The 16,341-nt window shown below is 39.3% G+C and overlaps 1 protein-coding gene and 1 non-coding gene across 2 annotated transcripts in view; both read left to right on the forward strand.

Moving 5' to 3' along the window:
* The first annotated feature begins 508 nt into the window (after nt 1-508).
* Gnai1 (G protein subunit alpha i1) overlaps nt 509-16,341 on the forward strand; it is a 73,625-nt gene continuing 57,792 nt past the window's right edge. Inside the window, exon 1 of the mRNA XM_048339906.1 lies at nt 509-923. Coding sequence (XP_048195863.1) covers nt 806-923 — 118 coding nt within the window. The 5' untranslated portion in view covers nt 509-805. The remainder of the gene's footprint in view (nt 924-16,341) is intronic.
* Nucleotides 11,632-11,739, forward strand: LOC125347475. Its single transcript, XR_007210241.1, has one exon. It is a non-coding gene; the product is annotated as a small nucleolar RNA U13 (small nucleolar RNA).

Raw genomic sequence — 16,341 nt, forward strand, 5'->3', positions numbered from 1 at the left:
AGCTCTTCTGGGCTCCCCCTGTTTTCCCTAAAGCCAGAGGTCTGGACCAACCCTAGCCAGCCCTAGAACCCTCCCGTGGCTGCGGGCGTTGGGCATGCTCCCGATGCCCGCCCAGCCCAGGACTGGCTTCTTTTCTTCCAACTTTGGCAGCTATCCCACCTCCGCCCATAGGAGCAGGCACAAACAGATCCCCAGGCTCGAGGACTCGGGAAGAAACCACCCCACGCACCCGCGGAGGGGACAGGCGAGGGGCAGCGCGAGGGCCAGGAGGCCACAACCCGGCCGGGCAGCTCTCGCTCTGGGGCAACTTGCAGGGCGCGCGCCTAGCGTTGCCAGGGTCGGGGGCCCGGCGGGTGGGCGGCGAGCGCGCTCCCCCCCGGGGGGGTGCGCTGTCCGAGGGCACGTGCGCGGGGCGGGCGGGTGCACGCGCTGGGAGTGGTCGCGGGTGGTGGGAGGGGCGGGCCGGGGCGGGGCCGCGGCGGCGGGCGCGCGCGGACGCTGAGCTCGCCCGGGCTTTGCGCGGCTGCGGCTCGGCCACCGGTGGGAGGTCTGTTAGCAATTGTACCCCGAATCTCAAAAATCCAGGACTTGCGGGGCGAGGGGAGGGGGGTTGCCGAGCAGCGCCGGGCTGTGGAGGTGAACGGCCGCCTTGGGCTGCTGGTTGGTTGACTGCTGGGTAGACTCTGGGTAGGAAGTTCCGGGAACGGTGTGACCACCGTCGGGAGGTGCCGGAACGCCCGCCCGCCCGCATTGAGCCCGGGCGGATTCACCTGTGCTCGGTCCCAGCCCCGGCGCTCTAGGCACCATGGGCTGCACGCTGAGCGCCGAGGACAAGGCGGCGGTGGAGCGGAGTAAGATGATCGACCGGAACCTCCGCGAGGATGGCGAGAAGGCTGCGAGGGAGGTCAAGCTGCTGCTGCTGGGTGAGGGCCGCGGCGGGGCCCGGGGCGATCGGGAGCCGGGAGGGCGGCGGGCGCGTCTGTCAGCGTCCGGGCGAAGGCTCGGAGCGGTCCCGGAGCCGGAGCCCCGGCTGTGCAAAGCCAAGGCGGGTACCCCCATCGCCCGCGTGGCTCCACGGGCGGAGAGAACTCTCCACCCCGGGGCCCTCGCCGCGTGGGGAGCCCGGCCGCGCGTGGAGGCGGCGGGTCGCGTGAGCAAAGACCCTTTTTATTTGAAGTTGAACTCAGCCTTGAGGAGGGGAAGGGACGATCGTGATACCAAGTCAAAGCATTCCCGGGGTTGTGGAATAATACCCTTCGTCTTGGATGTTTCACCGAGGTCATGTTCTTTTGTTTATTTATTTATTTTTTTTACTATTCTTCTATGCCGGGGGAGGGGGGCCGCCAAGCTTGATCAAGTCAGTGAACCTTTGTCGGTGCCTCAGTGGGGTTGGATGTTTCTCCTGTCAACTTCCGATGGCGACTCCGAGAGTCACAGTGCACTGAGTATATGGAGCCTGCGTGAAGGATGGGGCTGCGCTGGGTGCTTGGTTTTTAGATTGTGGGTGCTTGGAACATGCTGAACTTTGGGGTGACGGTTGATCCAGTAGTAAGAAACGGAAGATGTTCCCGGGAAGGAAACCTCCGGGAAAGGAGCGACGGGGGCACGGGACAGCAGGATTCCCGGTGCTCCTCAGCCTTGGGGTGGGGTGGGTTCTGATGAATGAGGTTTGCTAAATCTACGCTAGGCGTTCGTTTATTCCCAGCACCTTTGTCTTGCTGAAATCCCAGGCGGAAGTCTTCTCCAATTGCTTGGAGCACAGCACCGGGATTAGAAGGAGCCGAGATTTTGACTGTGGGTTACATTTAGGAAAGAGTCACCGCTTAAGATGTCCAGTTTCAGTGAGTGAGGATTTCCTTTTGTTTGCCTGTTTTCTGCCCTAATGTCATAGTTATTTTGGTGGGTGAAAGATTTCTAAGAATCTTCATTTGCACTTCCAAGCCTTTGCTTGCATTAAAAAAAATAATCGAATGAAAGAAATATTACTGCACAAACCTGTTTTCAGTAAGCTTCTGTTTCATTGGTTTAATGACTGCAGATAATTTTTTTTCTTCTATCCTTTACTAGTAGGTTTAGAAGAAGCAAACTTGACATGATTAAAACTAATAAGGATCTGAGTCATTTTGCAAGCTAACTAAAATAAGTTCACATTTTAAAGACCTGGGTCCTTGTTTTTTTGTTTATTTTTTTTCGCCCTCTTCAGCCTCTGACAGTTAACCCAAATTTTTATATTAATGAGAACGTTGCATTTTGACTAAGTCAGTAGATTTAAAGTACCAAGCATAGAAGAGACACAACCTGATACAGAACCATACTTTGCATAGAACGGAAGTAAAGGGGACGATTAAAAAGTTCTTGTCTGCAGTTTATGTACTCCGCTCTCATGAATTACCTCAGTGAGCTTGTGCGTGACTCTTAGCCTGAGCCAGTCATCCACCATAGTTATGGCAATTGGAAAATGAGTCCTGTGGTGGTGGTGGTTTATCCTCTGATTAGATAGATGACTTAGAATTTGGCTGCGGTAAAGGTCAGGAGAAGACTAAGGCTTTGCTTAGAGTTCAAAAGGGATGGTTTTCTTTCTTTTTTTTTTTTTTTGACAAAAGCACATATATTTGTTTGGTTTCTAATAATTATCTGACAGAAATGATTTTTCTATGTTCCCTATAAGGGGAAGAATAGTATATTAGATTAAAGAAGATAGTTTGAAGGTGATTTGAGCACTTTCACTAGTAACACACACACATTCTTTTAACTTTGCATCATGTAGTAGCTTGGCAATGACACTTTGTCAATTTACAATTACATTCAGCTCCTCAAAACTCAGTTTCAACAACAGGGACTTCAAATCCATATTGAAAGTGCAATAGAAGTAAACGGTGTAAACCATCGATTCAGCAAGTCAATATTAGTGTTAAACTGAGAGTCTCTTGACCTTTCACTTCAACAAAAGGATGGTTTTCTTACCCAGCACTATTGGCATGTTGGGCTTGCTAGTTCACTGTTGTGCAGGCCAGAATCATGCACTGTAGAATGTTCAGCATCTTTAGCTTCTTCTCTTTGGATGCTAATAGCAGCCCTTTAATCTATGACCCTCAATTATTGGCACATGTTCTCTGGGGACAGAATTTCACCTCCGAGGAGAACCACTGTGCTAGTTAACAATTAAATATACTTGGCTGTGTAATACAACCCAAAGTCAAGCCTCTGCAGCCCTCTCTGGTGAGTTATGAAAGAAATGTACGCTAGCTCTGATTTTCACAAGAACATAGGGAAATCTTATTTCTACACACCTGTGACATTAGAAAATTTCCCAAATGATATTTAAAGTATTTATGTAACTAAATTTCTTCCATGTCTTTTTCTAGCTTTTATTTTTCCATATATTTTCTTCTGTCTGTAAGATTATCTCTTCCTTGTTTTGCTGGCCTACCCTCCTCATGAGCCTTGTACCTACTCTGTTCTACTCTTCTTCCATAGTTCTAACACACTAGCTTCTTTAAATAGAATTCTGACTTATTTCACAAATTCATGGATTAATCGGAAACGTTTTTCACTCCCTAGTTTGACTTTGTCACTGGACTGTGACCTTTGGTTCATTTTGGGTGTTGAGTATGTCTATGGAGGCCTTCTCTCTAGATTATGACAACTGAATCAACTGGAGATGTAAAATGGTTTCTAGGTAACTTGTAATCAATGGCCGATTGTTTTTATCTTTTCCTATTCTGTTATTTTCCTTTCCTTATCACTTATATATTTAAGGCATAAAATCTCCAAAGTACATTAAAAAGTTTCTTAAATACCCTATTATATTTAAGGTATGAGATTACAATTCTATTATCATATATAGTTACACATGGTAATATAAGATCTTATTTTATTAAGAGGTTTGCATTTTATGAGTAAGGATTTTGGTACTGGATGTCTAATTCCAGTGATGTAAGTCAGAGATGTTTCACTGTTCTTATTAGTCTGAGTAAATTAAGACTGGGACCCAATAGAAATTAGATTAGAGTTTGGGTAGTTTTAATACTTTAAGGTTTAGTTTTCAGATTTCATAATCATAATATTAAATCACAAATGGAGAAACATTTTATGAAATAAATAATAACAAATTATACTTTATCTATAGCTAATAAATTCAAGAAAAATATCTCCTACTGTTATTCTTTGAGAAAGTTGTAACTTCTCATAGTTCTAGGGCTATTTTGTTAGGCCTACCTTGAATCCAATAAGACTGTTATACTACTTATACTTACTAAATCTTATTTTTAACCATGATTTTCAAAGATTTAAGGTACTAGTTGATGACACCATAGTGTTTGTGCATTAATTGTTCCTTAAATGAAATTTCTCTACGAGACTTTGGATTCAGTTTTCTTTTCTTCTACCTCACGCATGTCTTCCCTCCACTCACCCACTTGCACTAGTGAGTGACAGAATTCTGGATTTTCATCTTTAGCTTAGTTTAAATTTAACAGGGTTGAGAGAGAATAAGAGTGGACTTGGAATTTTTGAATGGATATTTTTTCATGGTTACCACCAGTCAGCTGTTTGGGATGTTACATCATTAATCTTTTCAGTTTCTTTGAACTTGCCCTAGGACTTTAGTTGAGAAATTCTGTCATTGCAGAAGTTGTAACTTTACATTCTTTAATTATTTCATCACCATTGGCTCAAGATCTTAGGTATCAGTAAGCATATTTCCTTGAATAAATGGACCAGGTATTTCAACATGGGCTGTGTGCTTGTCTCTTCCTGATTGTCTTGTATTAACACTTATTTTAGTAGAAGCTACAGGTAGTATGTTGAATGTACTGACTTTTCTAAACTTGACTTTTACTCTCACACTCATGGTAGAGCAAAAGCAGCTCAGGGACAGCACCCAGGGTTCAAGCGAGCCCAACGACTGACAAAAAACAAACAAAAAAGAAAAATTATTGACTTCATTGCCTACAGAATAAATTTTTCCTTATATCTGACTTTCTTTTTGTCTTTGCACTTTCCTCAGGCTTTCCTCTAGTTGTAGACTCTGAACAGAGAAAGTTATCTCTAATGTTTTCTAAGTTATTCTAATGTATTTTCTCTAGGCTTCTGGTGTTGTTTATTCTTTTGTTCTGCCTGTTTTCCTACTACTGTGGACAATTTAGGGGCAGAATCTTCACATTATCTTTGTCTTCCTAATAGGCTCTTTAGTCCCATTTTAAATAGTGTTAGAAATGTGTTCTAAATTATGGCTGTTGTATGGGCTTGAAACTCCGGCATCAGGGGTTGGACTGTGGTTGATGAGAAAGACCTGGTGTAACCCATGGAACCTGAATGTGTACCTGATATTCTAGTATTTAGTGCTTTTTGGCAATAAGCAACTACCTACTAGTACTCAACAAGTAAATGGTAAAAGTATATGGTGACCAAATAAGTGTAGGGCATCTAAAAGCAATTAGTTGAACTGAATGTTCTAGTTTGCATATTTATAAGAGAATGTTACGGATATGTTATTTGGTAATCTAGCTAAGTTTTAGAATACCATAGTGCATACTTATTGAAGGATGTCTGCTGTGTATTTTTCAGTGATGGTCTAATCCACTACATATTTTTGTAGGGTACATATCATTTTCTATTATTTACTTTTGACCTCTTTTCTATAAGTGCATGGATGAACATGGGAAATTTACCAAGATTAGTAAATATAATATCTACTTTGTAGGACATATTGAATGATATTAGGTAATATTATAATGACTACCTTGTAGTCATCCTTTAGAAGGTGTTTAAGCCTGGAAAGGACTTTCGTAAGCTTTTAAATAAAAAGTTGACTATCCAGTCACAATCTTAATTTTTGTTCTGTTATACACTTCTCATTGCCTTGGAAAATTCAAGTTATAGTACATTGACATGAAGTGACTTGAGTGTATTGGTTACGTTTCTAGGTCACAAATTTCTTGTCACATGTCCTGGCATGCATTTGCCCAGTGTTACTGCCCAGAGTATGCTATTGGTGAGCTATTTGAGCTTATGAAGTAAGTAAGTTTCATAGTACTTGATCTTGTAATGTTTCATTTGTTTTCTATCTCAATTTGTTGAATAATAATTAAACGCCTTAACAGAAATAGGGAAACCTAATTTTAAAATGACTATTTACTACATTTAAAAAAATTTTTATTGTCAAACTGATGTACAGAGAGGTTACAGTTTCATACCTTAGGCATTGGATACATTTATTGTACTGTTTGTTCCTCATTTCCCCCTCTCCCCTCCCCCTTTCCCTCCCCCCCCCCCCCATGAGTTGTTCAGTTCATTTACAGGAAAAAGTTTTGCAAGTTGTTTGTCTTTTTTACCCCGTGTCTCTCGATTTTGGCATTCCCTTTCAGTTTCCTAGTTCTAATACCAGTATACACGGTTTCCAATGTACTCAGATAAGATACAGAGATAGTGCAAGTACACCACAGGAAGGGGATACTAGAGGATCATCAGTAATAGAAGCTACGGTTACACATAGCATGATGAAAGTAGTTACAAGAGTGATATAACAGTCGTTTGCATAACGGAGTTCATTTCACTTAGCATTATCTTATGTGTTCATAAGGGTATAGCTATTGGGCTCTTGTGATCCTCTGCTGTGATTTGCCTAAACCTGTGCTAATTATTCCCTATGAGGGAGACCATAGAGTCCATGTTTCTTTGGGTCTGGCTTACTTCACTTAGTATAATATTTAGTAGACAAATAGAATTTGGAACCACCTCGAATTTTCTTATACAGTTCTGGAAGGTAGAAGTTCAAAAGTGATTTTTACTGGGTAAAATTAGGATGGCAACAGAGCTTCATTTTTTTCTGGAGTAACTGGAGCCACCCTTCCCTTGCCTTTTCCAGCCTGTCTAAAGGGTACCTACCTTCATTGTCTTATGGTTTGCTTTCCCCATCTTCAAAGACAGCGAGTAGTTCATCTTGTGTAGCTCTCTTTTCTGACTATTTAAATTATGAGGACCCTTGTGGTTACTGTAGGCCCACCAATGTCTTTCAGGTGAACAGCCCCATTTCATTATCTCCAATTATATTTCCAAAGTTCCTTGTATCTGTGATATATCACTCATGGGTTTCTGTGATATATCACTCATGGGTTTCAGTGATTTAAGCTATGTCTCTTTGGGAGCTCCTAGCCTACCCTACCTATCCGAATATGTGCTTTGACTCTCAAAGATTCAAGAATTCATTTATTTCCCTTAAACATCTATAGATATTCAGTTCATTATAGCACCAACACCAAAGCTAATGATTTAACTGAGGAATGAGATTCTGGTTGTAGTCAATACTGGGATGAGACTTTTATGTTTATGAATCTACAAAATGGAAAGACAATATAGGCATAGCACATTCCCATTCAAAGGGGAGAAAATGGGAATTAAAAAAGGGAGTTGTCAGTCTCAAGAACTCTCAAAACCCTTTTCGGTTTCAAGTCCTGGGAACATTTCTCTGTGACTCTGGCAATTTCTGGCTACTAGAATCTGTCCTATGATCATCTTTGTGTCTAATGAAAGGTAGTAAATGTTTGTAGCCTGCTTCTTCTTCATAGAAAGGCAAGTGCACATTGTTTAATTTTGTATTGCCACTATTTTTCTTTTTAGTTACCTCTTTTGTTGTAACCAGCTAGAAAATCAAAACCCTACCAGGTACTTAAAAATTTCATCTTATGAATATCTACCATCACAGCTCGTAAGGTTTGCTCTCAACGTCACTGCAGGACATTATTCTGCTAGGCTTTCTATTTCTCTACAATGTGTTCCCAGTCCTCTAGTTTCTATTGGAATAGTCTTTCATCCACAATTTCTCCAGCACCACATAAAATCCATGTATCTGTCAACAGTGTGTTCATGCTAACTTAGATGTTTTCCAAGATAAAATATGCTTTTAACTTCTTCATCTTGGCAGGAAATGTCTTAGCATTTTGTAGCCATTAGTATCATGTGAAAGCCATCTCAGCCTTTTCTAGCACAGTCCCCAGAATTCTTTTAGTCCCTGCCTATTAATCAATTCCAAATAGTGCCCCCCTTCAGAATATATTCATTGCTGTTTTGTGTATGGTGAGGGATTCAAAATAATTACAATTTCATAATTTTTATTCCTGTATAACATAAAAATGTTCATCGTAAAACTGCCAGTGTTTGACATTCACATATTAACCCCATGAAATTTTATACCTTTCATGTGAGACAGTGAGATTCATCATTCACCATCTTGTCAGTAAAGTTTTTCCTGTCTAAGTTAGTTTCTTCTCTCCATTTTTAGTTTCACTATGCTGAAACCATCCTGATCACTGGCTTTTTTTTTTTTTGTCCAACTGGTTTTTGCCTCCATCTATGTATATGGACCCTTTAGTGCTTGTTTATAATCTTGATGGAATAGAGCATAGTAACCTTGTAATAAATGTTGCTTAGAAGAATGGATAGATTAGTGAACAATAGATTTGATTAGTGATCCTTTATAAAGAAATAACTGAACATTTTCCTTGTACCTTCGGTAATTTGAATGAATTTTGGCCCAACATGTAGTCTTTGCATGGTTATATCTTGTTTATTATAGTAACTAAAACCTATAACATTATTGCTAACATGATTCTAAAACTTAATTTGGGGGACCAAATTCTTCTTTTTGCATGAAAACTATTGTGATTCTTGGTAAATGGAGTAAAAGAGTGAAATGGTGTGTGTGTGTGTGTGTGTGTGTGTGTGTGTGTGTGTGTGTGTGCCATTCTTGGACTTACACTCAGAGCCTGGATGCTTTCCTTGAGTTTTTTTGCTCAAGGTTGGCACTCTACTACTTAGTGCTTAATTGGAGATAAGAATCTCACAGACTTTTCTGCCAGAGCTAGCTTCGAACTGTTATCCTCAGATCTTAGCCTCCTGACTAGTGAGGGTTATAGGAGTAAGGCAGTGGTCCCTGGCAGAGAAGTGATGTTCATATATGTATATTCTGGATTTTTGTTTTCAACAAAATTGTTACATTGCTACTTCATACTTGACTACTTTCTTTAAATGCATACTTTTATGAGGAAGTTTAAAATATTTTCTCATGAGTATATATACCACATAGGATGATGTGATTATGTGTTGAAATTATTAGCATTGGAAAAGAATGCTCTATATTTTGGTATCGCTTTATGCTTATCAAAACTTTACTGTCTACATAAGGAAATTGTATATACACATATATATTCATAAAATAATTCCTCATAATGGTAAATAATGGTAAATAGGCAAGAAATAGAACAATGATAGATGCCAAGAGAGTTGAGATTCACTATGAGGAACTTCAGTGCTGTTTTTGCTGGGTGGAAATGGAATGCTTCTCAGAAATGCCTGTGGTTGTAAACCTGTCAGTTTCCTTCATGTATTTCCCAGCTTATTGTTTGATCCTAATTGGATCTTGGCTCTGCCTTGTCCAGAAACACAGAAGAGACTTTTCTTTCTATGAGCTAGGTTTTCTTCTATTCCCTACTCATAGGGAATTTTATCTTCCCAACGTTCATTTATCTCTGGAGACTGCAGATAGGACAGACAGGAACATCAACCAAAGACTCAGGAGCTAAAAGTTTTGTTTGAAATCTTGGATAAATTAGCTAAATTCTTTTTTCAATTTTTCTATAAATGCTGAATAATGAATATCTCTACCTCGGAAAGATGGGACAAGTAAAGTTAATGTACATAAGTACTTAGGATAGAATAGAATAAGTATCATTATTCTAAACACTTTCAAGACTGAAACTAGCACTCACAGTTTTGATCAATTAATGGTCTTTTTGTTGGCTTTTCTTAGCAAGCATGTGTGTTTAGTAGTGACTACAAGAAGTAAAATCAATTTTAGCTACTTACTTAATCCTACCATAGATTGCTTATAGAACATAGATTTCTTCCTGGGAATAGATCAGGCAAATATCTGTACTTAGGAGTTTGAAATAAAATGAATTTTAGGCAACCCAAAGGCTTAAAAAAATAATACTCCATTTTTATTTTTCCTTTTTAGAATAAATGCAGTGATTTCTTCCAGATTTTCATTTTAGTTTCCTTGGAAATAAAACAAAGCTGTTAGCATTAATTATGAAACATTTGAATGGATTCAGAAGAGTATGCTTTTTCTCAGGTAGTTTATGATTTCTTGGCACATAATTTCAAGTCTTTCTGTAATTTCTATATTTTTGATTCAAAGATTTTTAGTGAAATTTCACAAAATTGATTTTAAGTGAGAAGTATCTGTTGAAAAGTGGTAGTGACCTTGATTTAGAAATGATGAGGAATTAATCTGGAGTAGTACTTGTGCTTTGTAATAAATTGTAAAAGAAATCCCTTATGATCTAGCCTAGAATTGTTGCATTCTTTCTAATGTATGTACATTTCAGAGCATCTTTCAGTAATGCCTGCGTCTAACCTTTATCATATATACTTTTCCTGCTTGGATGCAGGTCTTTTTTAAGCACCCTTTTCTTAAGACTTATGAATTTTCTTCATGGTGTTTAAGAAGCATAAAACTTGTAGGCAAAGCTGCTGTTCAAGTAATTGTAAAGCAAGGACTTAGTAAAAAATTGCCTCGTAAGAGGCAAAGAGGCCAAAAGTGAGTCTAATTTCACCATTAGATTTATTGTATGGGTTGTAATTAAGACCATATATAGTAGCTCACTGAGATTTCAGGAATGGCACATATCATTTTAGTCATCGGTAAGATCAAAACATGTATACAAGGATAGATGGTTAACTGTGACTGAGGAGATGGTGCTCCCCTTATTCAGGGTGAATGCTCTTCACCTGCCTCTACACATTCCTCCTCTGGCTCCAAGAGAAGGAATTCTCCTCATTCTTGATTAATCTTCTGTAACTTCTTGACCTTGCCTGCAAGATTCCTACATCCTAGTTCATGTAAAACCAATACAATGCAAGCAAATCATAATTCTTAATTTCTCACTTCTTCATTTGAACATTTCAGAATATTAGTCTGCATTTTTGAGTATGTTTCTATTTATTCTTCAAATTCCTTTTCTTTAAATTACGAACTTTTTCACCGATATGAAAGTACTTTCAAGGAGCAGGTGGCTCACGTCAGTAATTCTACTACTCGGAGGAGGCTGAGCTCTGAGAATTATGACTCAAAGCCAGCCAGGGCAGAGAAGTTCCCTTGAGACTCTTGGGGTCTCCAATTAACCATTCAACAACTTGAAGTAGAGCTGTGGTTGAGAGTGATAAAGTACTACTCCTGAGCAAAAGAGCTCAGGAATGGCACCCAGGCCCTGAGTTCAAGCACCACAAAGGACCGCTCCCCTCCAAAAAAAGGAATTCATAGACTAGAAGTATTGAGAAATATAACACTCATCTAACCCCATATGTCTATGTTTATTTAGAGAGAGTATGTCTTATATCCATTCTCTCCTCTCCTTCTTGATGAGTACTTTTATACAAGTAGTTTGGGCATCTCTATCTTCTATATTTAATGGTGTCTATGCCCCTCTGCCTTTAATTCTACTCATGTTCGTTTGGTCTGTCTAGCAGCAACCTAATTTGCCATTTAATGCATTAATCTTTTCATTTTAATGGTGCTATTTTTCATTTCTAGAAACTATTTCTAATGTTTATTTAAAAATTAGTTTCCTGATCCTTTCTGGTTCATGAGCGCGAGTGATGATTGGGTTCTCATGCACTTGCGTGACATGTGCCTCCCTCCACACCTTGTTATGCTATGGGCACAGTACCCTTCTGACGTGAAAAAAAAAAATTAGTTTCCTATGTTTCTAGCTTTAAAAAAAATTACCATACTGATTTTATGGTTCGCAAAGTTCATTTGGAGTTCAGCTGTTCTTGTCCTGACTGGGTCTGGTGGTGGTGGGATGTATCCTGTTGACGTTCATGGTAAACATGAAATTCATGGTTCTCATTGGCTGTGTGATTTCCTCTGCAGACTATAGTTCAGGGTTGACTGCAGTGTTCAGATCATTCCTGTGCTAGGGAGTGTAGAGAAGAGATTTATTTCTAACTTACCTTAGCAAGGTATGGCGAAAACTGAATGTGTTACGTCTCATAATTTGTCAACTACTTGCTTCTTCCTCATTTGTTTTTCTCTCAGTGGTGCCACTAATTCTTGATACCTAATTTATTTTCCCACCCAATAAATCAAAAGCTCTAGATATTCTTAATATTTTACTTACTCTCCTGCCTTATATTTTGTGGTCCAGTAACGTGAAATCAATTGCTTCCCCAAAGTGTGTGTGTGTTTGTGGTGTATGTGTATGAGCATGTTCACATGCATACTTGCACATGTGGTTGGAAGGGTCCCCTTAGCACGGTGCTAAGGATTCTCATCTCTTATCAATCACAGCCAGGGCCATCTCTTATTATCTTGATCCTACCTTGTCTCTTGTGGTGCCTCTGGCCCTCCCAGGAAGCCCCTTTTCCCAGGCAGTCCTTTCTGCAGAGCCAGCTCTTTAGCTACCTTGAGAGCTCTGCCTTCTCTAGCCATGTCTAATGTTAGGAAAATCACACATATCTATTCACTGATGCTGAGAGAGGTAATATCAAGTGTTTCTTCACCACGCTTTACTCAGAATGTGTGGAGGCTTTCTTATCCCAAACAGGCTTCTCTGTTTTAGCACACTGTTTATTTCCTCTGGCTTGTCATTCATCTCTGGAACTTTGGCAAACAAGGATCAAGACAGACTTCTGGCTTGCTCCCTCTCTCAGCCCCATTTGCTCTCTGTGTTTGCTATTGGCTGATTTGCCCTCTGACACCAAGCTTGTAGGCACTGTCCAGGGTTACCTAGGAAAGTAAGCCACTTGTATATACCTGTTTCTACCTGTCTGTTTCCTCTCTTTAGTCAAAAATTCTAACACAGCATTCTTTATCCTCTGTTCTAAGTTGTTTTTTTTTTTTGTTTTTTTTTTTTTGGCCGTCCTGGGCCTTGGACTCAGGGCCTGAGCGCTGTCCCTGGCTTCTTCCCGCTCAAGGCTAGCACTCTGCCACCTGAGCCACAGCGCCCCTTCTGGCCGTTTTCCATATATGTGGTGCTGGGGAATCGAACCGAGAGCTTCATGTGTAGGCCATATTCCCAGCCCCCTGTTCTAAGTTTTTTAAAAATTAATTCTCACCCACAATTGTTCGTGTTATATATCCTTGCCTTGTTATTTTTCTTCTTGAGCCCCTATTCTTAACCTTTAATGTGTATAGAAATAATTTCAGATTATTTACTTATTTGATTTCCAGTGCTGGTAACCAAAAGTAGGCCATTGCACATAGTAGGCGAGTGGTTTACCGCTGAGCTCTTCCCAAGATGACAGATTCTGATTCAGGTCTAGGGTGTGGCCTGAGAGTCTGCATTACCCTCAAGTTCCCAGACAGGCTGAGCTGCTGGCACTCATCCAGTCCATACTTGAAGAAGCAGAGTTTCAGAGAAGATAAGCTTCTTGCCTTTTTTATAATCTTTAAAAGCATTTTTGAAGTCATACCTGATTTTCACCAGATTCATGAAAGCTACCATAATCCTTTTATTTTAGTTATATTTACATAATAGTACAAGGGTAGTTCAGTTCTGCAAGCCAGTTTATGAATACAATGCATCTCAATCAATGTCATCACTTCTACCTTTGTCCCTCATCTCCAGAGCCCCACCCATCCCATCAAATTACCTGGTTCCAGTTTCACATATGTACATTGAATATTATCACTGGAATTGTCAAACTTGATGTTATCAATAAAGTACTTACAGATGTGCCATGTGCAAAATAGGACAGCACTATATTTTTATACATTCACATATGTGAACACCTAAATATTGTCCCATAGACTTCTGATGTTCATCTGAAACCTTGCTTTTGTAGTGTGATTTGAACAGAATTAGTCAATATTTCCTTAAATGTAAAAATATACCTTCTGGACAATAGAAAGAGAATCAATGATAATCATTTCCATAAGTGTGCAAGAAAAATTTTAAGTGGAGTTCTTTTGATGATAGGATAATTCAGGTCAAGTTGAAAGTGTCCCCATAACATTTTTGATGACTGCTTTCTTCTGGCAGTTTTCATGAAGAAATTACTTTCGCAGAAGTAAATAAAAGTTTTATTGTTGTAGACTGAATGCTTGTGTCCATAAAAATTCATATTGAAGCCCTAATCCCCAATGTGATCATGGAAATAGGATCTTTGGGCAATCATTAAGGTTAGATTTGAACAGGATTGTTGGATTCATAGCAAGATTGAAATGGATCTTGAAGGTACCCTGATCCTGGAATTTTATTCTTTAGATATGTGAGAAATAAAGGCTTATTTTTTCTGTATATGTGATACTGAGGAATCGAATCTAGGGCTTCATGCATACTAAGCAAGTATTCTACCACTAAGCTTGATTCCCAGCCCCAATAAATGTACCACTAAGCTACATTCCCAGTCCCAATAAATGCTTATTTTTTTTATTATACCCAGGCTATAGATACTGTCAAAGCATCCCTAATGAACCAAGGCATTTGCAGCATGCAAAGTTGCTACAGTCATCTGATGAGGCATAGAGTAACTGAAGTTGAAATAACTCATTATGTTATTTTTGTATTGTCTCAGTTCTTCTTATCTAAAGGTACATCAAAGGTAATTTTCATTGCCTTTGGAAGACAGTTCTGATCTTAACAAACACAACTAACTTCACATTAATATTTAGTGATAACTCATTATAAGCTACCTTGTGATTAAGTAGACCCTAAGTATTTTCCAGCTTCTTTCTTTCTCATATATATTTTTTTTCTGGTTGGGCTTACTTGAAGTTAATCATCACATCTGGTTCTTATGAACCATTTGTGATTCATTCAACAGATAGATGTATAAAATAACAGTTCTATGGTCTAAATGTTCTAAATATCAGGAAGTGGGACAGTCTTTGGGAAGCTGCTATGAATTACAGAAAAGTTTCTTTGAACATTTGCAAGTAGGTCAAACAGTATGGTTATTTCATCTAATTTCATTATGAATTTAAGCATTAAAGGAATGTGTTCTTCATACTTTCTCTGAACCCTTGGTCATGTATTAGGTCCCTTTAAATGTTGTTTTGAATGATTGCAATTTACTGGTCAGATTGAATTTTGCTGCTTTTTACCAACTATTCTAAAATGTTCATTGCAAATACTGAGTAATGAGCTCTACCGTCATTCATACTGCACCTAAAATTTCAGAATTAATTTCCTGAACCATTATCAACTGACAAATGTAAACAAATCATTGTAGACTTTGAAGAGTCATCTGAAATGGCTTAAAGCGCTACTTTAAGAAGTAGTGTTGAGTTCTGTGTATATTTTAGATATGAGGCCTTGTTCTGTTGTATGACTGGTAAGGAACTTCTCCCAGTCTGTGGGCTTTCTGTTTATCTTGTAAGCTATGTCCTTTGCCCTGCAGAAGCTCTGAAGTTTGATGCAGTCCCACCCTTTCTTTGATTTGTTGCATTTCTGCGCCTTTATTAAGGAAGTTTCGTCCTGTACCCAGGAGCCCAAATGTTTCTCCTACTACTTCTTGTAGTGTTTTCAGGGTATCTGATTTTACTTCGAGGTCTTTGATCCATTTGGAATTGATTTTGGTGCAAGGTGATATATAAGGATCTAGTTTTAATTTGTTCCACGTGTTGAACCAGTTTTGCCAGCACCATTTGTTGAAGAGGCCATCTTTCTTCCATCCATTTTTTTTTTTTTTTAGCTCTTTTATCAAAGATTAAGTAGCCATAGTTCTGCGGGTTTGTTTTTGGGTCTTCAGTTCTGTTCCATTGGTCCTCAGGCCTGTTCTTGTGCCAATACCAAGCTGTTTTTATTACTATAGCTTTGTAATACAGCTAGAAGTTTGATATTGTAATCCTTCCAGCACTGTCCTTTCTACTTAGTGTTGTTTTTGCTATTCGGGGTCTTCTATTGTTCCATATGAATTTTTGGATTACTTCCTCTATTTCATTAAAGAATGATGTTGGCAGGATAAAAAGACAAACGACTACAAAAGCAATGCTTGCAAAAACTGTTTGGTTTAAACCAACTGAACAACTCATGGGGAGGGGGGGGGAGAGGGGAATGAGGGAGGGGGTAACAAACAGTACAAGAAATGTATCCAATGCCTAACATATAAAACCCTAACCTCTCTGTACATCACTTTGACAATAAATAAGAAAAATAAATAAATTGGTCCCAGATAAAAAACAACAACAAAGATGTTGGGATATTGATGGGATTGCATTGAATAAATTCCTTCAAAACAAATTCTCAAAGAACCAACGGCCCCCTGAACAAGTGCGCTAAAGACCTAAAAAGAGGCTTCTCTGCAGAGGAAATGAGAATGGCCAAGAGACATATG

The sequence above is a fragment of the Perognathus longimembris genome, chromosome 2, assembly GCF_023159225.1.
Source record: "Perognathus longimembris pacificus isolate PPM17 chromosome 2, ASM2315922v1, whole genome shotgun sequence".
Taxonomy (NCBI): Eukaryota; Metazoa; Chordata; class Mammalia; order Rodentia; family Heteromyidae; genus Perognathus; species Perognathus longimembris.